The following is a 25,967-nucleotide window of genomic DNA, read 5'->3' as shown; positions in this document are numbered from 1 at the left end:
AATCCAAATATTTAAAACCAATACGTAAGAGCAAAATATCCAATCATTTTTCGACAAGAAACAGTTTTAGAAACCAGATTGTTTTTGAAGCGTATGTAACTACGAAGTTCTCAAATATATTCAAAAATCTCAGAGTATTAATTATATTGTAGGGCTCAAAAATTTTAAAAATAGCTCATTTTTTTTCAAAAGTAAACACTATTTCGCTAACAGTTAAAGGCACAAAAAGGGCTAAAATTGCTTAAAACTACTTGCAGCAGCGAAGCAGATGTTTACTATTGTGATTTAACAAATTCATAGATTTATGACTGGGGAACTGAATGTAAACAATAACAAGATCCTAAAAACCGGAGGAAACTAAAAACTTCAGATGTATCCCTCCGCTTAACATTATATCTAGGAGGTCATGTGTGAACAGGCTTAATATTTTCGGAATTTTTTTTATTGTGATTTGTTTTTAGTTTTACGCGTAAAATTTAAATTCACAAGAATTTTCTATAATTAATGAACTCTAAAATATCGCAAACCTTAAATAAATTTAGAAAAATTAATTTCACGGCATAACTAAAGCGTAAGGTTTGCCATGTTTTGAGTATTATCCTTTATTCGGCTATATTTGTGTAAACTATCGCCAATTGTTATTTTTGGGTAATTGAGGCAGATTGAGATGCTGCTTTATATTCTAAACACTACAAGCATAAAAATACAATATTTCGCGCTTTCTTTGACCGATCCCTAATGATTTACACTGTCGATAAAATCTGAATACTTAAAATGGGAAATGCTTATTCTAAACTCTTGCGCATTCAAACCATGCGATAATTATTTTTAATTTCGAAAACACCAATGCTAGCGTACTTTGGATATTGCCAGTAGTTTGTGCGCAATCGAGGACGAGTTGGTGTGTGTTTCTTGCCGTTGTGTACGATGCAGAAAAAAACGTTCGCCGTTGAAATATGTATGTTTTCAGTAGTGTAATAAAAATAATTATATTTTAATTTTCAAATGTTTATTAAAACGATTTTATAATGTATAATTTTTATCTGCGCCCTTTGTGTTAAGCCTAGTTCGAATTTGTCTTAACATTCTCTTTGTACTACGCGTATGTTTAATTTACAAACTAACGTTGTTTTTAGAATTAGTGTATAAATGCATTCTAAACTAAAGATTTTTGCTTTAAATTGCAGCTTAAAAATAACTTTTACGTATTTCTTATCTTATTGTCACTACAAACTTTAGTTTCACGGTATGATTAAAATGGAGGCGGCTATTTTACATCAAGTAGTGTAAAAAACATCCATGTTTCTTGGTGAAGGGAAACACCTAGATCCATATGGCTCTTTTCTCTACACTGAAAATAAAAGTAGTTGCCACTACTTTTGGTGTTGTGAAGAACTAAAATTTTTACAGTGCATCTAGTCAGATTTTTTATTAATTTTTTTCCTGATATAGTCTTTTTTAATTGCTCATTAATCTTCTGTGTATTTGTTAATTGACAACTTATATTTTCGTGTGCATTAGAATCAATTTAATAGCTTCTTTGCAAATATATTTCGTTTGAAAAACAAGCACATTTTTAGTAACATTTTCGCACTAATTCTTTCAAATAGTTGTTATTTTGCCAAATTTACATTTTTTATTTTTTATTTTTTTGCGTGATTACTGCAGTTCGATACTTATAAAGGTATTTGTAACAGTTTTATTTTTGAGAATGTATTTGCAAAAGTTTTATATTTCAGTTACAAATACATTTTTAAGTACCAAACTGTAGTTAGAGCTAAAAAAATTGTTTGCTTGTTTTTAATTGTTTGTTTTTTAAATACTGCTTTTTAAAAGATAAATTTTTGCTATGAAGCTATTAAATTGATTCAAATGTGTATGAAAACATACGTTGTCAATAAACAAACACACAAAAGATGAATGAGTAATTAAAAAAATATAACATTGAAAATCTGAAAAATGTGACTACTTGCACTGTAAAATTTTAATGTATCTCAATATCGAAAATGGTGGCAACTACTTTCTTTACAGTCTCTGAGCATTTCTCATGGAGAATTGTGAGTTCAACTGAAAGTTTGTGAATTCAAGAAGAATAAATTAAAGTTTTGAAGTAGTCACTGACTATAAGAATGTAGGAGTCACTGAAACTGCCGGGGTGGAGGCGTAGAATTTTGAATCGATACAGATCTCTGTGTGCAAAAATCGCACAGGAGGATAAGTTAATGTGGATTAAAATTTGATCGAAGTGCGGAGAGTGCAGTCTTGTAGCTTGGGCAATCTGCAGCATAAGCTGGGTGATGGGGATTATGTGAAGTACCAAACTACGTATTAGAGTGCCAGCAGTTGATGCAGTGATGGGTGTTTGAATTGCATTTGCTGGAGTGATGTTGGCTACCACAGGTCACGCATGTTGCGAATTCCTGTTGACATTGATGAGTCTGGTGGTCAAGACCTTGACACCATGAACATCTCCTGAGGATTAATCTTTTCTTAACTATGCACTTATTCAGTCCTATGAAGATGAATCTAGCCGAAAGGAGATTAGTTGCGAGTCTATGGGAGACGTTGACTATGATGTGGTGTTTGTCTGTAGCTCTTTTATGAGGTATGGATTTGACGTATTTTATTACGTTATTGTTGCTGGGTGTGTCACAGTTTCTTTGGAGAATATTAGCGATGCCTGTGCCATCGAAGTGAGCTGGTGCATTAAGTATAATGAGCGGAGTAAGGCGTTGCTCTTTATCTTTGAAGTGGAGTTTGTTTTCAATGCTTTTTGTCAAATTGACCTTATCATCTTGTGCATGGAATTTTATTTCAACGAGATTCTTCGTTCTGTATACTATTTTCACAAGTGGTTTTGGATTAGATTTGTTTATGATATTTATTATGTCGTCAGGTTTGGAGCCATCTTCTGTGGTGATAATGATTGGGACAGGAGGACGTGTACAGTCGGCAAAAAAAAAAAAGATATCACCCTGAATAATTTTCGTTCTAATGATCGGATTTTCACGAACTAAGTGTTAATCTTAATGGTTCCTGGGGGTGACCTCAAATATGCTAATTAATTAGTGCTAACTATTAATTAAGTTACAAAATCAGACACAAAAACGTACTTTCTCTGAATAAACATATATTTTTTCTTACATATTTGGATTCTTAACCTTCAAAATATAGGGGGTAGCCGCAATCTGGGAAATATGGTCCCCATAGTTTGGTCAGGAGAGCGATTCAAAGCTCGTACCCCTTAATGTTAATTTCACTTTTTACGTTTTTAGTCATATTTTAAAAACTAATAAAGCAATTCGAAGAAAATTTCACCCAGTCATAAAACTCATTTACCCAAAGATAATTTCACGAAAAAAATAATTTTTAATAATTGTTAATTATTTTTTATTATTTAATTAAATTAAGGATGAAAAATTTTTGAATTATAAGGTATGAATTTTTTTATACCATATTAATCTACATATTTTTCAATTGAAAAATCTAAAGTTTCAACTGTTTTTATTTATTAGAAGCTGAGAAAAATTAAAATTAATTATTTTTAAAAAAATAATTTGGCGACAATGAAGAAATGATTAAATGGAGCGATTAATATTAAAATGTGATAAACTTGCGAGGAACTTGACTTCGCGCGCTTAGCATAAAATTTCATTCATATTTTTTTCGCTAATAATCGTTTGCTTATCTTTTCATTTTTATTTTTTTAAGCTATAAAATACGATGTTTCTTCTTTAGTCGTCTAAAATTCTATTTGCAATTTAGTAAAGAAATTTGAATAAAACATTTTATTGAATAAAATACATTTTATTCAGAGAATGTGGAGTTTTATAAAAGCATGCTTCTGATAGAATATGATTATACAACAGATTGTGCTTCTTTAATGTGATTTTTTTTTATTTTTATTTTCTCAATAACTGATAAAATTTCAATAATATACATACGAATGAATAAATTTGGAATAAAATATTCATCAATTTCTTGAATATATATTTTATAAATATTAATAAAAATACGTAGTCAATATTTTTAAGCATCTCTCACAACATCGCAAATTTCTCAAAATCTTATAGGGTAGACTAACCAGTGAAGGAATACTTAAGCTTAGCTTGTCTTTAAAAAAAAATCATAAAAATTTCAAAATTTGTAATTTTAGCTAAATGACGTATTTGTTATTAAATGCATGTCGACATATTTGTTATTAAATGCAAATTATGTAAAAAAAATTTAGATAACTTACATAATATTGTTTTAAGCTTTTGGTGGTTTAAATAATAAGTAGTAAGATAACCAAGTGAAGGAACAGTTCTTAAATTGAATAAACACTAAATTTTCCAGTGAATGAAAACTTAATTTTGAGAATGTTTGATGCTCGTTAGGAATCCTTAGGCCACACAGATATCTGTCGCCCTGTAGATGCCTGAATTGACTGATGTTAACACAGGCGGGCATTAGGAAAAAAAAAAATCTTTTAAGTTTTCGTGCCCCCATTTCAGTATCTTAAGGGCCTTACGAGCTCTGTTTAAAAAGAGAGTATCATATCAGATATATATATATATATATATATATATATATATATATATATAACATAAAAAGCTTCAATTAATCTTTTTATGTTAGTTTCTTTGCTATAAAACTTCATCCTAATTAATTATTCTAAACGAAATACTTTCTCACACTTTTAAAAACCACATCCTGTTTTTAAATCTATTTTTGGCTCAAGTATGCATTTAATTAAGAGCAGGACATTTTTCCCTTTGCTCTTGTGTGGGAAACGTTCGATCTATTTCATAAACCAATAGCAACTACTAAGAGTTCCCTCTTTCCCTAAATTAAGACATATTACGGATTTTACTTTGCAAGATTTTCCCTAACATATAACCAAGGAGCGCAACTTTTCATGTGCACTTTCACTCATTCTCATGACTGCTCTTGTCTAATAATTAATAAATAAATTTTGTACCCTCCTTCCCGACCTATGACCTGTTTTAATCCTTCCACTCGGCAACGACGTTATATATATATATATATATATATATCTGATATATATATAACAAAAATAATCATAGTAGCAGTATTTGGTGGTAAATGTAGCTTATCGTAATTGAAGAATATGCTGTGCTACATTTTATGGTGAATTTGCGAACGTAAGTTTCAGAATGTATCGAAACATGTGGATGCTATTTGCTAATCATCTTTATCCAAAGAAAACCATGTAACGTAAATATCTAGCAAAATGAAGCAATTTTTTAAACAATGAATCATACAATATGCAACATATTATTTCTATATCTTATTCTTAAACATAACATATTTCAATGTTTTTAAAATGCCACTAAACATTCAGCAATTCATTGAGTTATAGAAAAAAGAAATCGTAAATTACAGAAAACCTTGCGAATGTGCATTAGAATTACTATACAATCTACATTTTATTTTTCATGCACTTTTTTTCCTTCAAACTTTCATGCCTAGAAGACTCGATTAAAGCTGTAAAAATCATTATCCCTAAAATTTTGTATATAGCTATTATAAGTTATGTTAATTTGATTTTAGTATGAAATCCTCGAATAAACATAGCAAAAATAGCATAATCTAAATAATATCAGATAAAAAGTTCATGCATTTAAATTCTGAAAACTTATAAATCGATTCAAATTTTCTTTTCAAAAGAGATTAAAATAATTTTTTATTTTATTTATTTATTTTGCTTTTTGGACATAAATGAACTTAAAAATTGTCTATTGCCTAGAAACTTCGAGGTGTTTTCTATTAACTATTAATTAAACCTCTCAGAGCAATCACAAAACATTATTTCAATTTTTTTACAGTCAGAAACTGGTTGCCTAGCAACCTAGTAAAATTAAGCGTTTCTCTTTTGAATCAGTCAAGGGTTATCTTAAAATATTTATTTGCGCAGGCGACTTTTTTTGGCGGTTTTCTGGACTATCGCCAAATATATAAACCTTTATTGCAACCCAATTTACGACCCAATTGTTTTAAAATTTTGTCTACCCCCCCTAATTCAAGTGTCTAGATTCCAAATATGTAAAAAAAAATATATGTTTATTCAGAGAAAGTACGTTTTTGTGTCTGATTTCGTAACTTAATTAATAGTTAGCACTAATTAATTAGCATATTTGAGGTCACCCCCAGGAACCATTAAGATTGACACTTAGTTCGTGAAAATCGGATCATTAGAACGAAAGTTATTCAGGGTGATATCTTTTTTTTTTGCGGACTGTACTCATCAGGGTCTCACTGTTCAGAGGGCCGCAGCAAGTGTTCTTCATGTCAGCAAGTTGAACGGAAATTGTCTTGATTTGATGTTCTAAATTCTTCAAGTTAGTGAAGTGTTCGACTTCGTCAGATCGTGGCTGTTTGAGAGAAGTTAAAATTTGATTCTGTTTGTTGAAAAGTTCTCTAATTTTGTGGACGGTGTCTTGACAGACCTTTCTCTGGGGTGGATAGAGTACTGGCCTCCCAATGAGGTGAACCGGGTTCGAATCCCGGCAATGGCTGGTTGTTCCGGGCAGTTCCAGAAATCAGCTTTTTTGATAACGCCCGGGCTTCAGATTCGGCTTCTTTATATGATTATGAGTTTAATATATGAGACAGACACGTGGTGCTCCAAGTGTACAAGGTGATTGACGTTGCGCTTTTCGCAAAACGCAAACGTTGCTTTGCCAATTCGAATACCCATGACATACATCATGCTGGCAGTTTCCATGAAGCCGTCATTAAAGATCACCGTAGTTAAATTATTGGCAATTTCGACCACATCTTTACTAGAATAAATGTGTTTTGGAGAAAATGTCCAAATAAGTGAATTTAACAATTCGTTATCGTTTTGACTATTCGCGCCAATACATCTTTCCGGTAAATTGTCATTTGGCAGGTATCCGTATATAGGCCTGATTGCCTCCTGCGCCATTCGTAAGCCTCGACGCGGAGCAGATGGTCCGATGATAGCGTTTTTCAACTATATATCAAATAGTTTCCTGGCAAAACGGTTTCGGCCACATACACTCCACAGTATAAAGTATCGGAATATGAATAATAGTTTATTTTTTTTTAGATTTCTAGACAAGAAAACGCTGTTAATGATCCCGCAGTTCGATATGTTATAAGTTTATTTCAGAGATAAATTGCAGAACATTAGACGTTACCGTTCAGTCAGTCCTGGTTTTAAAAGAATCTACTTTTCCTGGCTTTAATTTTCTTTAATTTTACTTTATTTCCTTGTATAGGAACTTATTATTTCCATTTATTTCTTACTGCGGCAAAAAACCTGGACAAACAAATTTTAATGTAACAACATTAAAAACATGTAAATCAACAAATAATAGCAAGAGTTAAGACTTTAACTAATAAATAAATTGGTTTCAAAGAGGCTGCCTTTTGCAGCAGCGATTCAGAGGCGCAAACCGCTTATTGAAATTATCAGCAATGGGCCGCAAGTCAGCGCTGCGAGAGATTTCTTTTCACTGATGAGAAGCTTTTTACCGCCCAACAAGTTCATAACTCCCAGAATGATAGGATATATATTGTAAACGCTCCAAGCACCTCTACGATAATTAAATGTTACCAAAATCCAAAGTCGATCATGCGATATTTGCGCAAGGAGCAAGATGCCTCTGTCTTGTGGATGAAGGCGTTAGAATAAATCAAAGTGCAACAGCGGGTCATTCTAGAAGCTGTTGTCCTTCCGTGGGTCAAAGAAGACTCCGCACCAGGTCACAAGGCAAAAAAGCACAAGGCTAGTGCAGGGCACATTTTCCGGACTCGATATCTTCTGTAGAACGGCCACCCTACTCGCCAGATCTCATCCCCATGAATTACAGCGTGAAGGCCTGTTTTGGTTTCTACGGCTTGCATTAAGCCACATAATAGTTTAGACTCTCTAAAGCAACCACTTCGGCGAAAATAAGATGGGTAAAAGATAGAAGACTCGCGACTCTCTGCTGTGAATATCAATGAAGGTTTGCGCTATTGAATCGTTGAATTAGGCAACCACTTTAAAACGAAATGCATGCATTTATTAGTTAAAGCTCACTCTTATTATAAGTTTATTTATTTATTTTAAATAAAATTGGGTTAGAAATTGTTTGTCCGGGTTTTTCTTTTTGCTACTCTAAGAAATAAATAAGAATAATAATTTCCTGTGCAAAGAAATAAATAAACAATTAAAAATTAAAATTTTCTGATTTTTTGATAATTTTGCAAAAAATTGAAAAACCTCCCCACGAAAGAATGTCTTTTAATATAAACTTTTAAATTAAATGCCTGTAGAGATGAAGAAAATGACTTTAAATCAAATTTACAAAATACAAAAAAATGCAATGAAGCATAAACTTAGCTACCACCTGAAGATATTTTTCCAAAAAGTGTAAAAAGTTGGCAGCCCTCTATTTTTATTAAAGAGGCATACTTTAACCCCTTAACGTGCAAATTTTTTGAAAAAAAAACCAGCAAAAAAAAATCTATTTTTTTAATGTATAAAAACACATTTTCGAACATTGTCTTTTCTTTTGGTGGAAAATTTTGTTATACTGCTCTTTTGTTCCATAGAAAAAATATATTTTATTCTTGAATAAATAAGTATTATAGCTTACAATCCTATGTAAATGATAAATATCAATAAAGTGATTTTTTTTAACTTTCAAATTGCTATTTTCAATTCTTGATTATATTTGAGTGTGAAAAAATATAGCAGCATAAAATACAATGCCGCTCGAATTATCTCGAGCGTGCACAGTTTGGCCTGTTTAGCGAGCTCGAATTAACTCGGGCGCTCAAGTTAAGGGGTTAACTCTTGGTTGCTTAGAGAATAATGGCTAATAGCTAAAACTTCACGAACGTTCAGAAGTAAATCGTTTTTCAATTCCAGTAGTTAGTAACATTTTTGGATTAAGTATTGTCAGACTGGCTACACTGAAAAGGTTCTGTGATCAGAGAAAATAACATAAAGTGATCACATCAATATGTGTACGTTAAATGTACCAATATTGTTTTTTATTTCACATTTATTTTAGTATAGCTAATATTAGTTTTGATTATTCTTGCATGGTTTTTGTTTACATTTGGTAGTGATAAATAAAATAAGGTGAAGAATTATTAGCCCCGCCTTTTATTAAATCTATGATAAAATAGTTCGGGTACGACTTTTTTTCTTCCTATTCAGGTTACAGCCACTCTGAAAATAACTATAGAGTTGAAATTTAACGTAATAATTTCCACATACATTTACATTAGAAATAAATTTAAAATATTGATTAATATGACAGTAAATATGTATGTCTCAAACGTCATTCGTTTAATTAAATAGTTTTTTTTTCTCTTCTGTGATTGAAATATTTAAAACCCTGAGCATACTTTTGCCCGCCACACAAGTTTCTAAAAACCAAGCAAATGATTCTAAATGAGAAAACATAAAGTTCATTTGTTTCTGGAAAAACTTTAGCCGATCTAGAATAAAAAAAAAAGAAAAGTCATTTAAGAAAAGAAGAAAAATGGTCTAATTGAACAGCAATTCAATACTAAGTTATCAAATTACCTTCTTGCCCGGTGCCTGGCTGTTACTTTCTATTCTTTTATTCATTCTACGCAAAATCACATATTTACTGTAAAGCAGAAATTATCTTCCACTATAGAAAAGGATTTTCGGTTGTTGCAACATTTATTATGATAACTTTTTTTATTGTTATTATTTCTATTATTGAAAAGAAAGGTAAGAAGTTTTATTTTTAAAAAACAAAAATTTGAAATCGAAATTTTTTTACAAGCAGTGGTTGCAGGGAAAATAATAGATTGAATCCAGGTCTAAGAGTAATATAGAAATCAGGAGAAACTGATTGTAAAACTATTTCATTTATTGCTGGTTTTCATATGGAGTAAAACAATGCTCGAACTATTCTTAATTATACAATGATCACCGCTATTTTTTTCTAGGATTAAAATAAATAGTCATACATACATGTTATCACTGTTAAAAAAAAGTTTTGATAATTATAGATAAATTAATCTTACCAAAAATAAACTGTTATGAAATTATTTTTTTTACCAGTTTTTTAAACTTTTCTATCTTGATTGCAATATATAAATATATGTGTTCTCTAAATTTGGTTAGTTACTCTGCCTGGTGAAAAATATTATGAAAATACTTTTTAGTGGTAACGTAATTAAAGTTATTTTTAGTTAAGTATTTTTCATTTTAAATAATTTTTCCTCCGCTACATATCAAAGTTTTAATGTATCATATCAAATGCAACTGTATTACAGTTATCTCGTCTTGATAAATTTTAAGAGGAGGCGTAATTATCCTTAATCTAGAAGTTTTAATATTTAATTCTTTATCAATTTATTAAAACTTTCGCAAAAAGCGGAGCAGTTGGCACCCATATTTAACACGTTCACGCCGGGGTGACCCACCGGTGGGTCACGCTAGATTGTCTCATTGGGCGGGGCACCGGAGTAAAAACTGGTAACAAATAAATTTCGTTTTTTAGTTTTTTTCCGGGAATAATAAAAATCCATAACTACCAATTGTTTTTAACGGATGCAATTTTTACATTGAATTGCTTTTTCCGCCTGTATTCCTTGCCCCCTTCCCTAGCTTAAAGCCAATAGTCACAGTCGCCTAAAGGCTAAACTTACTAGATGAAAAAGTGAGATGCCTGCTTCGCGGGTTGGTACTTTGAATAACTGTATATCAAGTCAAAAGTGATAAATTTCCTTACAGTGAATTGTTATTGTTGAGAATAGATTAACTCCTCCCGAATATTATCTAATATTGAAATAGTTCTTCTACCAGTATTTTCTCTTTTCCGTCCCACTTTAGGGAGCAACACCCGGCGTGAACGTGTTAAACAGGGCTGCCAACTACTATGCTTTTAGTAATACAATTTATAGACTTAATTGTGGTGGACAATTATTAATATCTTAAAGCTTTCAGAATTTTTGGCATTTTAAAATCCTTACTACGACTAACCTGGAACAAAGAAGCGTTTTATTTTATATGAATATTTGATTCATTTACATGCAGTGGTGTAGAAAATAACTTTACATACTTTATTTTTATATCATTTTGCTTTTTTGAAGCTCTGTACATATTTACATTTATATAAATATATCCCAATAAAGACAAAAAGGAAAAAGAAAAACGAAGAAAATTAATAAGTTTTAATTATATTAATTTTAATTGAAATTTTTTGGATTTGGGTATTTAAAAAGAAGAAAATATCTGCTTTGTTGATTTATGCGATAAAAGAAATGACTTTAACGTAAATAAGCTAATTTCTTGGAATTCTAATGTTTCTAAAAACATCCATTTAAATACCACTTTTAATCAAATGAATCGAATTAAAAAAATATGCAGTTATGAATCAAATAATCAAATGAATCGAATTAAAAAAATATGCTCCTTCAAAATTTGATAAAATGCAATGGATACCCAACTAAAGTAATTAAGTTCGATATAAAATCATCGAGTTAATTCTATGTTATTATTAATGAATTTACTAAAATCTTCTTTGTTAATTAAAATTTTTACCATGTACAAATTAAGTTCAGGCAAATCCGTGGCTAAAAATCTGTGCAAAACTGGCTAATCATGTTTCTCTCTCCCATTTTTAACAAATGTTAATTATCTAAAATCATTAAAATTGCATAATTAAACATCACCCTCATTAATTATAAACTTTAAACTATCCAATATAATATTATTACCTTTCACATATCCATTTCCGGGTCAATGCTTGGTACCTATAAATCAAACGTGCTTCAGTATTGCAGTAAGAACGCGCCATAAAACCTCTCTATTTACGCTTCTAACTCCATTTGCGCTTCTGTCTTCAGATTTTGTAATCTGGTAATCTTATTACGAAATTATTTTAAATCATTCTTGAAGGATTCCGTTACGTGTAAATTCATTTGAATTCGCTACTCGCTTTAAAGATTTCGTTTTGTGTTTTATTCTGTATCTTATTTACATTTTATTTTCTGTTTTTTTGCTTGATATATTTTTTACTTAATGTGTTCTAAAAAATATTTTATTTAAATAATTTTTCTTCTTCTCTTTTCATTAATCTTTATTCTTTTCCACTATACATATCGCCCACGAATGTGAAATTTGCAGGACGGATAAAGCTTGTTGTGGTATGTAAATGATAAATTATCAGCGCATTCACGCAAGGCAGGCGGCGGTAGTGACACCAACAATGTGTATAAAAGAAGAGAAGTAGTAACTTTGACAGTTAATTTCTAATACAGAAATTGAATTTGAGCGTCGTTCTTGGGTAAAAAAGTTTTTGCCTCGTGTAAGAAGGAGAAATGCCTTCCAGCACGTGTCTGAGTTTGATCGAGGTCGAATTGTGGCCTACCGGGATTGCGATTTATCATGCCGAAGTATTGCTGCTTGCGTTGGTTGGAATCCCATGATGGTTGGCAGAATATGGAATCAATTGGTTCATGACGTTCATATGGAACGCCGTGCAGGATCTCAGCAGCCCCCCATCACTAACAGCCGAGAAGACAAACATGTTGTCCACATGGCCTTAAGGGATCGTACAGCTACGCCACGAACCCTGAGTCAACAAATCGGATCATTTGCAAGACAACAAGTGTCTGCACGAACAGTTCAATGACGTTTGAAGCAGCATGGATTGTCAGCACGGCAACCTTGGCTTCGGCTACCCTTGACGCCGCATCACAGGCAGGAGCGCCTCTAATAGTGTGATCAACGACAAACCTGAATTCAAAAAATGGTACGACGTCGTCTTTTCAGACGAATCCAGGTTCTGTATACAATATGATGATAGCAGCATCCGTGTTTGGCGATATCGTGGAGAACGCCCATAGGCAGCTTGCATTTGATATCGTCATACTGGCTTATCAGATGGAGTAATGGTATGGTGTGCTATTGGATACACGTCTTGTTCACGTTTTGTTCGCATTGCCGGCACTTTGAGCAACTGCCGTTAGATTTCTGATGTGTTAGGGCCAGTAGCTCTGCCTTATCTTCGATGCCTCCATAACGCTACGTTTCAACAGGACAATGCACGACCGCATGTTGCCCGCACTGTCCTGACCTTCCTTGATACAGAACATGTTCGCCTTTTGCTCTGCCCTGTACGTTCTCCTGATCTCTCTCCAACTGAAAACGTCTGGTCAATGGTTTCCGAACGACTGGCGCGCCACCACTCGTCATTCACAACAGTCGATAAATTGTGGCATAATGTTGAAGCTGCATGGAATGCTGTACTTGTCCATGCTATCCAATATCTGTTCGACTCAATGCTCAGGAGAATAACTGCTGTTACTCCTGCCAGGGGAGGCTGCTCTGAGTTCTGATTCCTCAAGATCTATACATCCAAATATCCTGAAAATTTAATCACTTGTTCTTCCAACTATAATGCATGCACCCAATAAATATCATTCTGTTATTTGCATTCCTTCCCCTGGTGTAGCAATTTTAATAGCCAGTAGTATATATATATATATATATATATATATATATATATATATATATATATATATATATATATATATATATATATATATCTTTCTTGTTTCTTGAATGGGCCAGTTTTCTGACCAATCTAAGGTAGCGGATAAGGTTAAAGTTCACCTCGACCCGCCCTATTAAGGGCATACGAGTAAAAATCTGACCCGTCGCCGCGGCAGACCCGCTCAGGAGAGAGGGCACAGGTTCAAACCGGCTGTGCCACCCGGGGGACCCACGAAACACCACCGTGGCTTTTATTTAAAATTTTAAGAGTTACAAAAATTACAGTTTTGGTCTGGCAACAGCCCCACAGAACAATGCTATACTGGTTGTGCTCAAATCAAACAACTAATCAACGATAAAAAAGTCATAGATTACAAAATCAATAGTGTAGGTTATAACAAAAACGCTGTTAAAATATCAAAATACTTAGTAGCACGAAATACAAAAAGTAGCACAAAAAACAACATACGGTAACGGATAAATCGGATGCGTTTTTTTAACATCAATATGAACGCGCTTAAAAAAGTATATCCCACGACCCTGGTTTTAATTTCATATTTTATAATCTGGTAACTTAGCTATGGAAATATTTTTTAAATCATGACAAATTAATCAAGTGTATGTCAACGTGTAAGCCTTTTCCTCTTATTCCTTTATATGTTCTTTTTTGTTTTATTTTTAATATTTTTTGCAGTTTTGCAATATTTTTCTCGATTAAATCATGTTAACGAATTGGACCAACTTTTTTTAAAAAATTCTAATCACACTATGGCATTGATATATTTTGCTTTGGCTATATTAATAATGTGGGATGAAATTAATTCCATTTTTTAATTACATGTACTCTGAAACAGGTATTGAAGCTGATATTCAATCGTTTTCTATACCCCCGACCAACAAAGAAGTTCTTGAGGGACAAACTGTAGTTCTTCCCTGTCAAGTATCTAACCTCAAAGGTGTTGTTCAGTGGAGCAAAGATGGAACATTATTAGGTAAGAGAAACTCAGTGTGTTTACAAAGAAGAGAAAAATTGAGAAATTTAGAGCTTTCACCTAGCATCCAGCACGTACACGGATGTGTGTTCAGCTCAAACTCTATAAAGAACCAGCATTGTTCTGTAGTAACTGAGCTGCATCGAACATATTGTATTTGAAAGTTCGGTATGTTTTATGAAAGAGGTACAACACTAGAGGAATTTGTCTCCCTGCATAGCATTCTGAACGTGGAGTATAGTACGGCTTTCAGGAGAACTCCTCCAGACATCAGTCTCGCGTCGTGGCGGGTACCATGGTCACGAGAAAAAGTCACTTCGAATAGATGAGTGGGATGAATAGTTTTGTCTTGATCTTGTCATAGGTCAGCGTGAGTAAACCAATCGACACCTTCATTCCTCCTTTGTACCCCCATTAGAAATGTGCTCTCGCTTGTTACCATAGCAGCAGACAGTTCCAGGCATTTAGTCTGGAGTAGTTCTCCTCAGAGCCGCACTATATGTTGGGTGAAAAGGCAAAATCTCTCCCCCATTTACGTACGTATGTCCTGGGCAAACTCTGTATATGTTCTTTGGTTATTGCGCTGCTCAAAGTCTATGCAACGCACGTGGACGTGAAGGAGGCTATGCGAAAGTTTTTAATCTATTCGTTATCCAATAGCATTTCATGATGTATCTAGGTTGAATATCTGTTTCATAAAAAAAATGAAACCAGCATTTTTATAGTAAAGAAGTTTTTAAACTTACAATTAATAACTATAAAAAATAGCAAATGCACAACTTTTTACAAAAAAGTCAATATCATTTGGAAATTATCTGAAAGGATTGTTATTTAATGATTTAAAATTTTAAATATGATATTGGTGTTTATTTACATTTTTGAACAGCTGTCTAAAAATTCTTATCTTAATTTAAGGCCATTTTTCGACAGAATCTGGGAAATCAAATCTGGGAAATATTGTTTTAATAGTTTCGTCAAGAGAGCAGTCGAAAGTTTGGACTCCTTTGTTTTATCTTTTTCGTATTTCGCTGTTTGTTTTTAACTTTTTGAGCGAAAGGAATATTTTTTGCTCTCAATTATTAAATTCCTTCACCCCGAGAAAATTTCAACAAATTAAAAAAATTAATTATGACTTTTTTAAAGTTCGATTTGTTAGGAACTAATCGATCGATTTCGCTCAAATTTTGTATTTTGCCATATGAAATTATATTTTTTATAAAGATGATAAAATTTGTATGCTTTACAATTCCACATTTTTCAACTGTTATCAGGGACCGATCAAGACAAATTCAGGCCCAAGGCCCACCAAATTTTCCGGGCCCCTTACAAGATATTTTGAAATTACATTACTGAAGAGTAGTTCTAACAATGAAAAAGAATCTATTGAACGACATGAATCAAGAGGAACATTCTGAGAAATTTTGAAAGCAGACAATTGATATTTTTCTAAGATAAATTTTACGTATCAATAAATTAAAGCAAAACATAAAACAACAAAACAATGTTATATCAGAATAAAAATAGTTTGGTGACCACAAACAATTGAAATCAGTGATTTTTGCTACAAGTCACTGATTTTTATTTAATACTGTTTGTTGTAACACTGTTTTTTTTTATTTAATACTTAAACCAACACAAAGCTATCCCACCTTTCATTAAACTTTTTGCTAATTTTTGTGGCCCCTAGGCCCATGCCTATTGGGCCTAGGCGATAATCAGGCCCTGACTGTTGTTAAGTAAAATAAAATGAAAAATCCACAATCATTAAAAGTTATTTTTGTATGAAATAATCTTTAGGTAAGCAAATTTCATAATTGTTTAAGTTTTTTTTTCTTTTCAAAGAAGCAAAAAGAAAAAAAAAATCACATCATAATATCACATTAACAATGAATAAAGAAAAGCATGCTATTATATTTATCAGCAGTATCGTGACGGCAGAGCTTCCTCACATTATTATCAGTTGTATGCGAATATTGTATTAAAACTACATAACTCCAAAGCTCCCGATATATCAAAAGAAAAATTAATATCTAGTCTGCTTTTTAGAGTTGTCTAACCACTAACAAGTGCTGCGTACCCTTAGTTTAATGGTAAATTAAAGCATTTCAAAGCGCTCTACCAAATAGAAAATGTATCGGTTTCAAGGCAGAGGATGAAAACAGAGATCTCTAAAGATAGATGATTAATTCATGGGAGATCTTAAAATATCAATTATGTGTAGCGTTTTCCTTAAAGAAATCCCTAAGTGATATGATCAAATCCTTTAACAGTTTCAGTGACAGAATAAAATAATATTGTTTAGATGTTTCAACAATATAATTAATCGGTTAATATCAATAAAATCGGTTATTATTAATAATAATCAAGTTAGTCGAGTAAAGAGAATAATCTATTAGAATTCATCACCATTTACCGGTTATTATTAATAATTACCAATGAAGATTGGTCTATGTAATAATTTTTAACTCCTTTGGCTAGAGATTTCCAATACCGTAATAGTAATTTTTCGCGCAAAGCTAGACAATATCTGTTGTTTGTTTACATTGGATGCGGACACAAGCACTATGAATGGGTGGTTCATTTGTTGTGCGACTACAATTTGCTTGAAGATTTTGCTAATTTTTTTAAATCCTTTTTAAGCTTTTGTTTTTTGAGGCACTAAATCTAAAAAACAAAACATATCAGTGTTGGGTGTTCCAGGCAAATGTATAACAAGCAGTAGAATATAATATTTTTTAAAAAAAATATTAATGTAGGATATACCGGGCAAATGAATCCCGGAAAATGGCACTAGCCTTTAAAACCATCAGTGTAAGGCATACTAAGCAGTGCAGGGTAAGCCGGGCAATTGAACTCACTTTCCTTGATTAACCTGATTATCAAAAATAAGTAAACTGCGATTATCCCAGAGAAGCGCATTTCTAACTTTTGTATCGATATTAAAATTTATGAATTCAAGATTTTCAAAATTATTATTCATTAGAAGATCTCATGATATAAAAAAAATGGAACTCTTAAAGCAATTTTTTAAAATTAAAAAATTTAATAAAAATTCTTACGCTTATTAAATTTTTTTGTTCATTTAATTTTTGTTATTTTCATACGGTTTGTTTAATTTATTTTTTAGAAACATCATGGTTTATTTTATTTTTAAGAAACTTAACTTTGATCAAATCATTTATTTTCTTTTAGGAAATCACCCTGCATAGTTGTTATTTTATCATATTTCGCAAATTGATCATCACCCTTAGGAATTTTTACAAATATCCGTTTTAATTCATTCACTGTGACATATACGTAACTCAAAATCGAAAAAATCTTGAGTCAGCTATCTTAAGTATACACATTTCTACAACTAGGGCACTGCAAAAATGTACACTCAAATTTCACGAAATTTTTTTCATTTTTGACGAAACCGTTTTAAAATATATTCTCCGAGGGAATATAACTATTGTCACTTCTTCGAAGAAACGAATTTTGTCTATTTTCTAATAATCACTTTATTGTGAACGCTATGTAATTGGGTCATTATCACTTTACTAATACAAGAAGAAAAAAATAACAGAGAGATAAATTCCACCCACGCTCGAAGCGGGATCCCGGGATCTTCCCGGTACAAGCCAAACTCCTTGACCACCATATTGCCCGTCGGTATTTTTCGTCACTTTATTTTCGATCTTAGTCAACAATATCCCACAAGAGGTTTGAAGTTGAGGAAATATAAATTTTCGTCATAAATCACATGATTTGGCGGTGAAATAATTCTCAAAATTAAAGAAATATAGTTCAAAAATTGGTGAATCGTCAAAAGTGAGAGTTTCATTTCGTAGAGTGAGATCATCAGGGATTGAGGTCCCACAATTTCGTAACTATTTCGTGATTATGGTACCTGGCAAGTTTGAACCCTTCTATCTCAGAATATGTGGTTTCCAAGCCACCATTGACTGTAGAATATCTGTCTTTTACAACATGCTATCTAGTTCTAGTTAATTATTATCTAGTTGAGATCAAGTATGCCCCATTTAAAATAAGTTTGAGGACATGCACATGGCTCAAAGTCAACAAAATAGCAAACTTTTGAAACACTCTACATTTCCTTTTTTAACTAGCTTCTTTATGTTTTATCTTAGGGTTTGATCCTGAAATTCCTGGTTATCCTCGCTATTCTTTGGAGGGAGATGCAGCATCTGGAGCACATAACTTGAAAATCGAAAACGCACAATTAGAAGACGAAGCAAGCTACGAATGCCAGGTGTTTCATAATTTTTTTCACAAATATTTGTTAAGACTTTTAAATTTTTTTCTGTGATTATTCAATTTCCTCCACCTCAGTGTTCATCTGACTTATGAATATACTTTAGATTTCCATCGGTTCGCCATTCTGAAAGACTATCATAGTTTGCAAGCATGTGACTTCGGCATTTTATCTCAGAAGCGTTTTGTTACTTCAAATATCTCTCCATCCCAAATTAGTTGCTGCACTTACCAGGCATCCAACTGCTACGCCTTTTGTCAAATAATTTATGGAGTGGTAGAAGATTCAAAACTAAAGCTTTCAGAGCTTTTGTTAAGTTGCCAAAGTTTCAAAAGCTTTAAGTTTTCAGGATAGAAGTGAAAAAATAAATCGTTTGATATAAGCATTTGAATAATTTATAAGTAGTGATTTGGATAATAACGGTAAATAAAATTTATAAAACAAAGAATCATACACTAAAACATAAACTATCCGGGATAGCCTCGTCGGTAGGGCGCTTGGCCCATGTTCAAGAGTTCGTGGGATCGATCCCCGCCGGCCGAAGACTCCCCGTGTATTAAATGGTGACTGATGCACGTTAAATCTGTTGAGTCGCAAAGTCCTCATGTTCCCATAACAAATCAATACCTCTGGGGATACTGATCCAGGAGTTTCCTTGTCTTCTGGATTGGTTTAAAATTACAAGGCTACTGGGCTGAACATTAGTAGGCGTTAACTCAGAAATTGAGTCGGCTTTTCAACGACGGATTTAAAAATATAAAATAAAACATAAACTAAGCTACCAGTATGAGAAGTTTTTACCAAAAAGCGTAGAAAGTTGGCAGACGTGTATTTAGGTCAAAAATCAGACATGTGATTAGGCCAAAATTTCAATTTAGTAAATTGACGCCAGTAAAGTTATACGATAGCTAGAAGATATTTTTCAGCGATTACTGGTGGAAGAGTCTTTATTAAATGGGGCGTGGTAGAAGAGTGAGCAAACCATGGATTTTTGAAACTAAGTTAGTATTGATATAAAGAGGGAAGAGGGGAGAAGGGAATGCTTGATAATTGTAAATGTAAATGTTGTTAATTGATAGCTTATTTCTCTAAAAAAATTTCATACAAACTTATAAAACCATCAGTATCTACACTGAAGAGCCAAAAAAACTGGTACAGGCATGAGTATGCAAATTAAGGGGTATGGAGCCAATCAAAGTACAGCGCTGCGATCGGCAACTGCTGCAATGCCAGGTTATACAGATTTAAGTGAGTTTGAACGTGGTGTTACAGTCGGCGCACGGGAGATGGGACATAGCATCTCCGAGATAGCAATGAAATTTGGATTTTCACGTACGACCATTCCACGAGTATACCGCATGTGTCGGAAATCCACCAAAATTCCCAGACATGAGCATTATTGAACATGTTTGGGAAGCCTTGCAACGTGATATTCAGAAGATATCCCCACCCCCTCTTACTCCCACTGGTTTATGGACAGCCCTGCAGGATTCATGGTGTCAATTATCTTCAGCACTACTTTACACATTGATCGAATCCATGCCACGTCGTGTTACGGCACTTCTGCGTGCTCGCGGGGGCCCTACACGATATTAGTCAGGTATACCAGTTTTTTTGGCTCTTCAGTGTATAATCAGTACAAAAATATTCATATATATCAACTAATTTGAGACAGAGAGAGTGTCAAAGGAAACAATAGATGAGAGTTTTACGGATTTTTCCTCATTTACTATCAGGGCTAAAGAGAATGGATGGTGTTTTCAATAGGAATGTAAACAATAACAATCTCGAGCTCGGCACCTACTCTAGTTCCGGTTAAAAAGTTTGCAGCTGCGTACTACATGTTATTCTGATAGGCGATGTTTTCAAACGGATAATTTTGTTTTCAATAAAAGAAATAAATTAGATAATTTCTGAGCTCAAATCTGCCGTATTTCATAAGATATTAATGTTATTATGTAATTCTGGGGAGTTTGGAGTGAAAATTGGTTTTAGTTATTTTGTTATTTATTATTAAAAAAGGTGACATGGTTGCTAGATTTTGAATATCTCGCTTTTTTGGCAGTCTTGATTTGGCCTCTTTCCATTTGTTTATTACTGTTTGTTCGTGCTGCAAGCTGTGCACCATCTTACGTTGGTGTTAACACTTTTAGTATTGTAAACACAAGTATTGTTAGCATTGTAAACGTAAGTAATCAAATACATTGTTTGCAAGAATCTCAAAACACAATGATGCCAAATGCCTTTAAAATACAACTGAAACAGTAACCCGGAAATTTAGGCAGTCCCGAGCTTGCAGCGTTCCCTAGCGTAGAAAACACCATCCATAGAAGGGCTGGTTCACTCCTTTGAAGAAACTCTCGCCGCGCCAATCCTCCGATTTTCTCTAGTGACGTCACTTTGGCGCAAAGCTCGCACTTTTACTTCAATAACGGAGCGTTCGGCCTTACTAGCTCTAACTAATATTGGAGCATTTCTTTTTGCGAGATATTCTAAGACATTTATTATTTTCTATAATGACTTTCCTCAGTTTTTGCAGTGAATTTACAAGAATTTAAAACTATTATCGAAATGCCAGTTTGCGCGATTGCAACTTGCAAAAATTCTGATAGATAAACAAAAGGAAAAAATATAATTTTCCGCGTGTTCCCTAAAGTAAATGAACAACTATGTAAAGAATGGATTCCGAAATACACAGTTAATATAAAACAACAATACGTTTATTCTGTCGTTAAGAACTTTTACAAAAATTCATTATCTAAATAGAAACCGCTTCGTTACTTCAAAAAGAAAGGCAGGTGAAAAAAATTAAAAAATGGATAAAGTCAAGGAAAATTAAAATGTAAATAAAAAGTATAAATAAAATATATAGTATATAGTTGAAATTCTCCTAATTTCATAACATATTTTTTAATGTAGTTATTCTAAATGTTTATGATTTTTTTTAAAAATCATATTCTCTTAAATTTAAGTATCTATAAATTATATCATCGTAAATTTAAATATCTATAAACAATTGTAAAATTTCTAACGTCATTATGAACCTAAATTATTATTTTGTTTCAGTAATTAGCGTTTAAGAATGATATTTCCTAATGATTAAGTATGAACAAACTGCTATTAACGGCATATTTTAAAATCAGGGATTCTAAATTTAACTCAACTTATTGTTATAAAAGAATATGTAGATAAAAAAAGTGTCGATGTGTGCTTTCATTTTTCTTAATAATTAAAGTTAAAACTTAACTTTTTAAAATAAAGTATTCATAGTGTCCTTTTCGCCAACTAGTAAAGCATTTTTATAAGTTTAAAGTGGTATTTTTTTTTAATATAATGGCCGAGAAAGTTTTTTTTGAACTATGTTTATGAACGGAAATAATGTGTTAATTACGTAAAGTTTGAAAGCTAATAACTAGAAGAAGTCTAACTTATTTTTACAAAGATAAAGATGCAAAGTTATCATAATATCTTTGCTTGCGATCTCCGAGATCTGTGGACACAGTGACGTCATGAGGAGGGAAATCGTAGCTTCAGCTCTAAGAGAGGAGTGAGCTAGCCCTTCTATTCTCTTTAGCCCTGAATTATTATAGTACTCTAACTTCGGGAAATATTTATCTTAGCACTTAATCCAATGTAAAATTTGCTTAATCAATCACTGATAGAAGTAAAGAAATTTACTATTTTGACAGCAGTATAGAGCACATATAGGAAATTGACACTTACTTTCAGATGTTTAATTTTAAAATCTCGTTAAAATAAAATAAAACATCTGGAAGTAAATATCTATTAACTAAATGTATTCTATTTCTCGTTAAAATTTTGCATATATTTCAACAAAATTGGAAGGTTATTAAATAATCTCCATTGGCTAGCTATTGTCAACAGATGGGAATATTTCAAGCATATACACCGAAGAGCCATTACATTATGACCACCCTCCATCTATAACAATGGGCTCACCCAGGTTTTCATGGTTTCTCGCCCAGGAACAATGTTTTCATAGGGCACACTAGGACCCATAATCCTCATAGAACAATCCCTGACGCCTGTAAGCTACTTGAACATAGTTGCAGACCAGGTTCACCCATTCATGGCAACAGTTTTTCCTGCTGGGGATGGTGTTTACCAACAGGATAATGCACCATGTCATAAGGGTCGAATCGTGATGGATTGGTTCGAAGAACATTCCAGTGACTTTCAAGTCATGTCTTAGTCCCCAAATTCACCTGACCTTAATCCAATAGAGCATTTGTGGTCCTACTTGGAAAACCAAATTCGTGCTGCCGCGCTACCCCCTCGCAATGTGAGGGAATTACAGGACCAGCTGGTGAGCGCTTGGTACCAGATACCTCAGACTACCTATCAGCACCTTGTGGAATCAATGCCACGGCGGGTGCTAGCAGTTTTGAGGGCTAAAGGTGGCCCTACATGTTATTAGCAGGGTGGTCATAATGTAATGACTCTTCGGTGCATGTAAAAAGATCTAAAGATTTTCTAAATCCTGGAGAAGAAATTAAAAAAAATTCAGTTTAATGCATAATACATTTATAAAATGCATGCATGTATAAAAATTTACATAAAATAAACTTTTTTTTTACTTAAGTATTTTTTTTATTATATAAGATCATTGTTTCACTAGATACTAATGGTTTAGATCATTTTGTGAATATTTTCCAGGTTGGTCCCGCTGATGGACACGAGGCTATTAAAGAAGTAGCTAATCTAACTGTTTTGTGTAAGAATAAATTTTTTTTTGTTTAATTTATGTTTCTCTAAGTGATGCTCAAACTAAAGGTAAGTATTTAGTTTTCGGTACCCCTAAACTGCAATTACGAAGGGTGACAGAAAAGATTCAGTTCTCAATATAAAAAATGCACTTTACAAATTTTTTACTTTTACTCAACAAAATTTCGTTGTGGTTAAATAAATTTTTGAAGTGTTTTTTTGGAAAAAATTAATTTTTATGAAATTTTTCAATGGGATAACTGCTTTTTTTTTAAACAATAACACATACCAGTAAAAGTGTAGTTTATATTATTTGAATTAAAGTTAAATATACACTGGGGAAAATTTTTTATTGTTTTCCGTTGCATATAATTTCTGAACGGATCTTAGAAATTTTCGCATCGCCGATGGAAATGGTAGGTAGAAGGCGATAATTTCAGCTTATGACACGATATGTATTAACCACGATATGTTATAGTCATATGTATTTTGTCTTAAGTGTTATTTTCGAAGAAGCAGGCAAGTGTATGTGCATGTACATAAATCTATGTGTCCTTTTTTTTAAAAAAACTTATACATTCAAACAAAAAAAAAATTAACTAAACTAAAGATATTATTTTTAAAAAATTCTGTAGTTTTTCGAATAAATCTAATTTCAGATTTGAAGTACCCACATCTGAATTAGATTAGAATAAAATTTTTATACAATTAACTGTTTCAGAACGAGTGATACCGAAGCCTTGTAACCGAGGCACGCAAAACTGGTCAAAGTTTTCTAATTTTACCGTGGTCCATTTATGGGTGGGACGTTGATTTTAAATTGCTTTGATTGCAGAAAACGAAAAAAAAAATTTTTGAAAATTTATTTTCAATTTTCAGTTTTAATCTATGATTTATGTTACTTTCAGTGCCCCCCACATCCATTAAAATTATAGATAGAACAAATGGGACGGTTGTAAAAGTGAAAATGGCAAGCAGTTTATCGTTAGCCTGTGAGGTTACTGGAGGAAAACCAGCACCTAAAATTGTATGGAGAAGGAATTCATATCAGCTATCAGAAGGTATTAATTATAATCATATTTTTAAAATTCAAACAGCAATAATATTTTAGTAATATTTTACTGAAACAAAATCATACATTAATGATTTAATTCAACTAATTATAAAACCAACATGAAATCAAAAAGCCTTTTAAAGAAAAGCATATAAAGCGTCGTTGCCTTGTCTATTTCAGTGCAAAATATTTCTGAAAGTTTGGAAGATGAGTTTTGTAAGATCTACCGCCTGAAGACTGTATACTGTATAGGATGTCCTCTGGTGGTGATCCGAGTTTCAAAAGTGCAGCTAGAATAGCGGGATAGTTGAAAATGTATCTTAGAGTCATTTGGGTTTGGGACGGCAATGTCTGCATACGTACCGCCTTATAAACGTATCGTCGTATTTGGTCACATCTGCATACGTGTCGCAGTATCTGGTGGTGTTGTTTGGAGATATTTTCACGTCTTTGAAATGTCTTCTTGCAAGGAGTCTTGCTATTGCGGAGGAGATATTTTTAGTACAGTTAAGATCTAGAATGGTGGGTTCTTAAAAGTTTCCCGAAAGTGTTTACTTTTGCGTTTTCATAGATGACGATGAGGAGCTAATCCAGTACGCATTTTAGTCCACTAAAACCTTTTTAAAAAAGACATTAGCTCAATCATTTCCCTCAATACCATAGCCACTTGGGCAGGAATCTACCAGAAAAGTGCAGATTTTTGTCCTTCTTTTTTTGCCTGCTTTGAAAGGTTGTTGATGTTTTGAGTAAAATTTGTTTCCCCATTACATACGGCTTCTAGTACCGATCTAGAAGTAGAGTAAATAATCAATCCTTACAGTTGCGTCTTCAGAATAGTGTAAGAGGTAGAATTAAAAATCTTCTGTGATTGTAATCAGTCCGCCAGTGAAATTCAAAGCTATTTGGCCAGTTTAAATTTTGACTTCAATTCTTTCACCCGAAGGTTGAGAAATAAGGATACCTGCATCACCTCTATCACAGTTATTATAAAAGAACCATCTACATAGATTATTGCTCTACATTTCAGGGAAAATTAATTAATTTTGTCTCTGCTGCAATAGCATCTGATTGGGTTCTTTCTTTGAGCATGGTTGTAATTATAAAGGTATATAATAAATACAGGTATAAGATACTTATAAAGTATATGATAAAAGGTATAAAGGTACATAATATGTAAAAGAATATGTAGTTTAGTGTATAATAATGTTAAGTAGAAGCACATGGTAACTGTATATAATTAAATGTATAAAATCAAAAAGATTTCAATGGTTGGAACGCATAGAAAAAATGAACCACAACAGATGTACAAAAATGATCTTAAATTGCCAATGTCATGGTCAGTAAAAATGGGGAACACTGAGGAAGAGATAGGTAGATGAGATTGAGAAAAAACTGAAGACCTTAAAAATAAGAAATTATAAAGCAAAAACATGA

At 32.6% G+C, this 25,967-nt stretch overlaps 1 protein-coding gene across 1 annotated transcript in view; it reads left to right on the top strand.

Moving 5' to 3' along the window:
- The first annotated feature begins 9,605 nt into the window (after positions 1-9,605).
- LOC107445030 (nephrin) overlaps positions 9,606-25,967 on the top strand; it is a 78,752-nt gene continuing 62,390 nt past the window's right edge. The window contains exons 1-5 of the mRNA XM_043049932.3: positions 9,606-9,730; positions 14,362-14,499; positions 18,630-18,751; positions 23,432-23,489; positions 24,388-24,540. Of these exons, the coding sequence (XP_042905866.2) occupies positions 9,685-9,730; positions 14,362-14,499; positions 18,630-18,751; positions 23,432-23,489; positions 24,388-24,540 (517 nt within the window). The 5' untranslated portion in view covers positions 9,606-9,684. The remainder of the gene's footprint in view (positions 9,731-14,361; positions 14,500-18,629; positions 18,752-23,431; positions 23,490-24,387; positions 24,541-25,967) is intronic.

Source organism: Parasteatoda tepidariorum, chromosome 5 (genome assembly GCF_982258835.1).
Source record: "Parasteatoda tepidariorum strain Cologne lab strain chromosome 5, Ptep-v5.0, whole genome shotgun sequence".
In the NCBI taxonomy this organism is placed as follows: Eukaryota; Metazoa; Arthropoda; class Arachnida; order Araneae; family Theridiidae; genus Parasteatoda; species Parasteatoda tepidariorum.
This window is presented reverse-complemented; position numbering and strand designations above follow the sequence as displayed.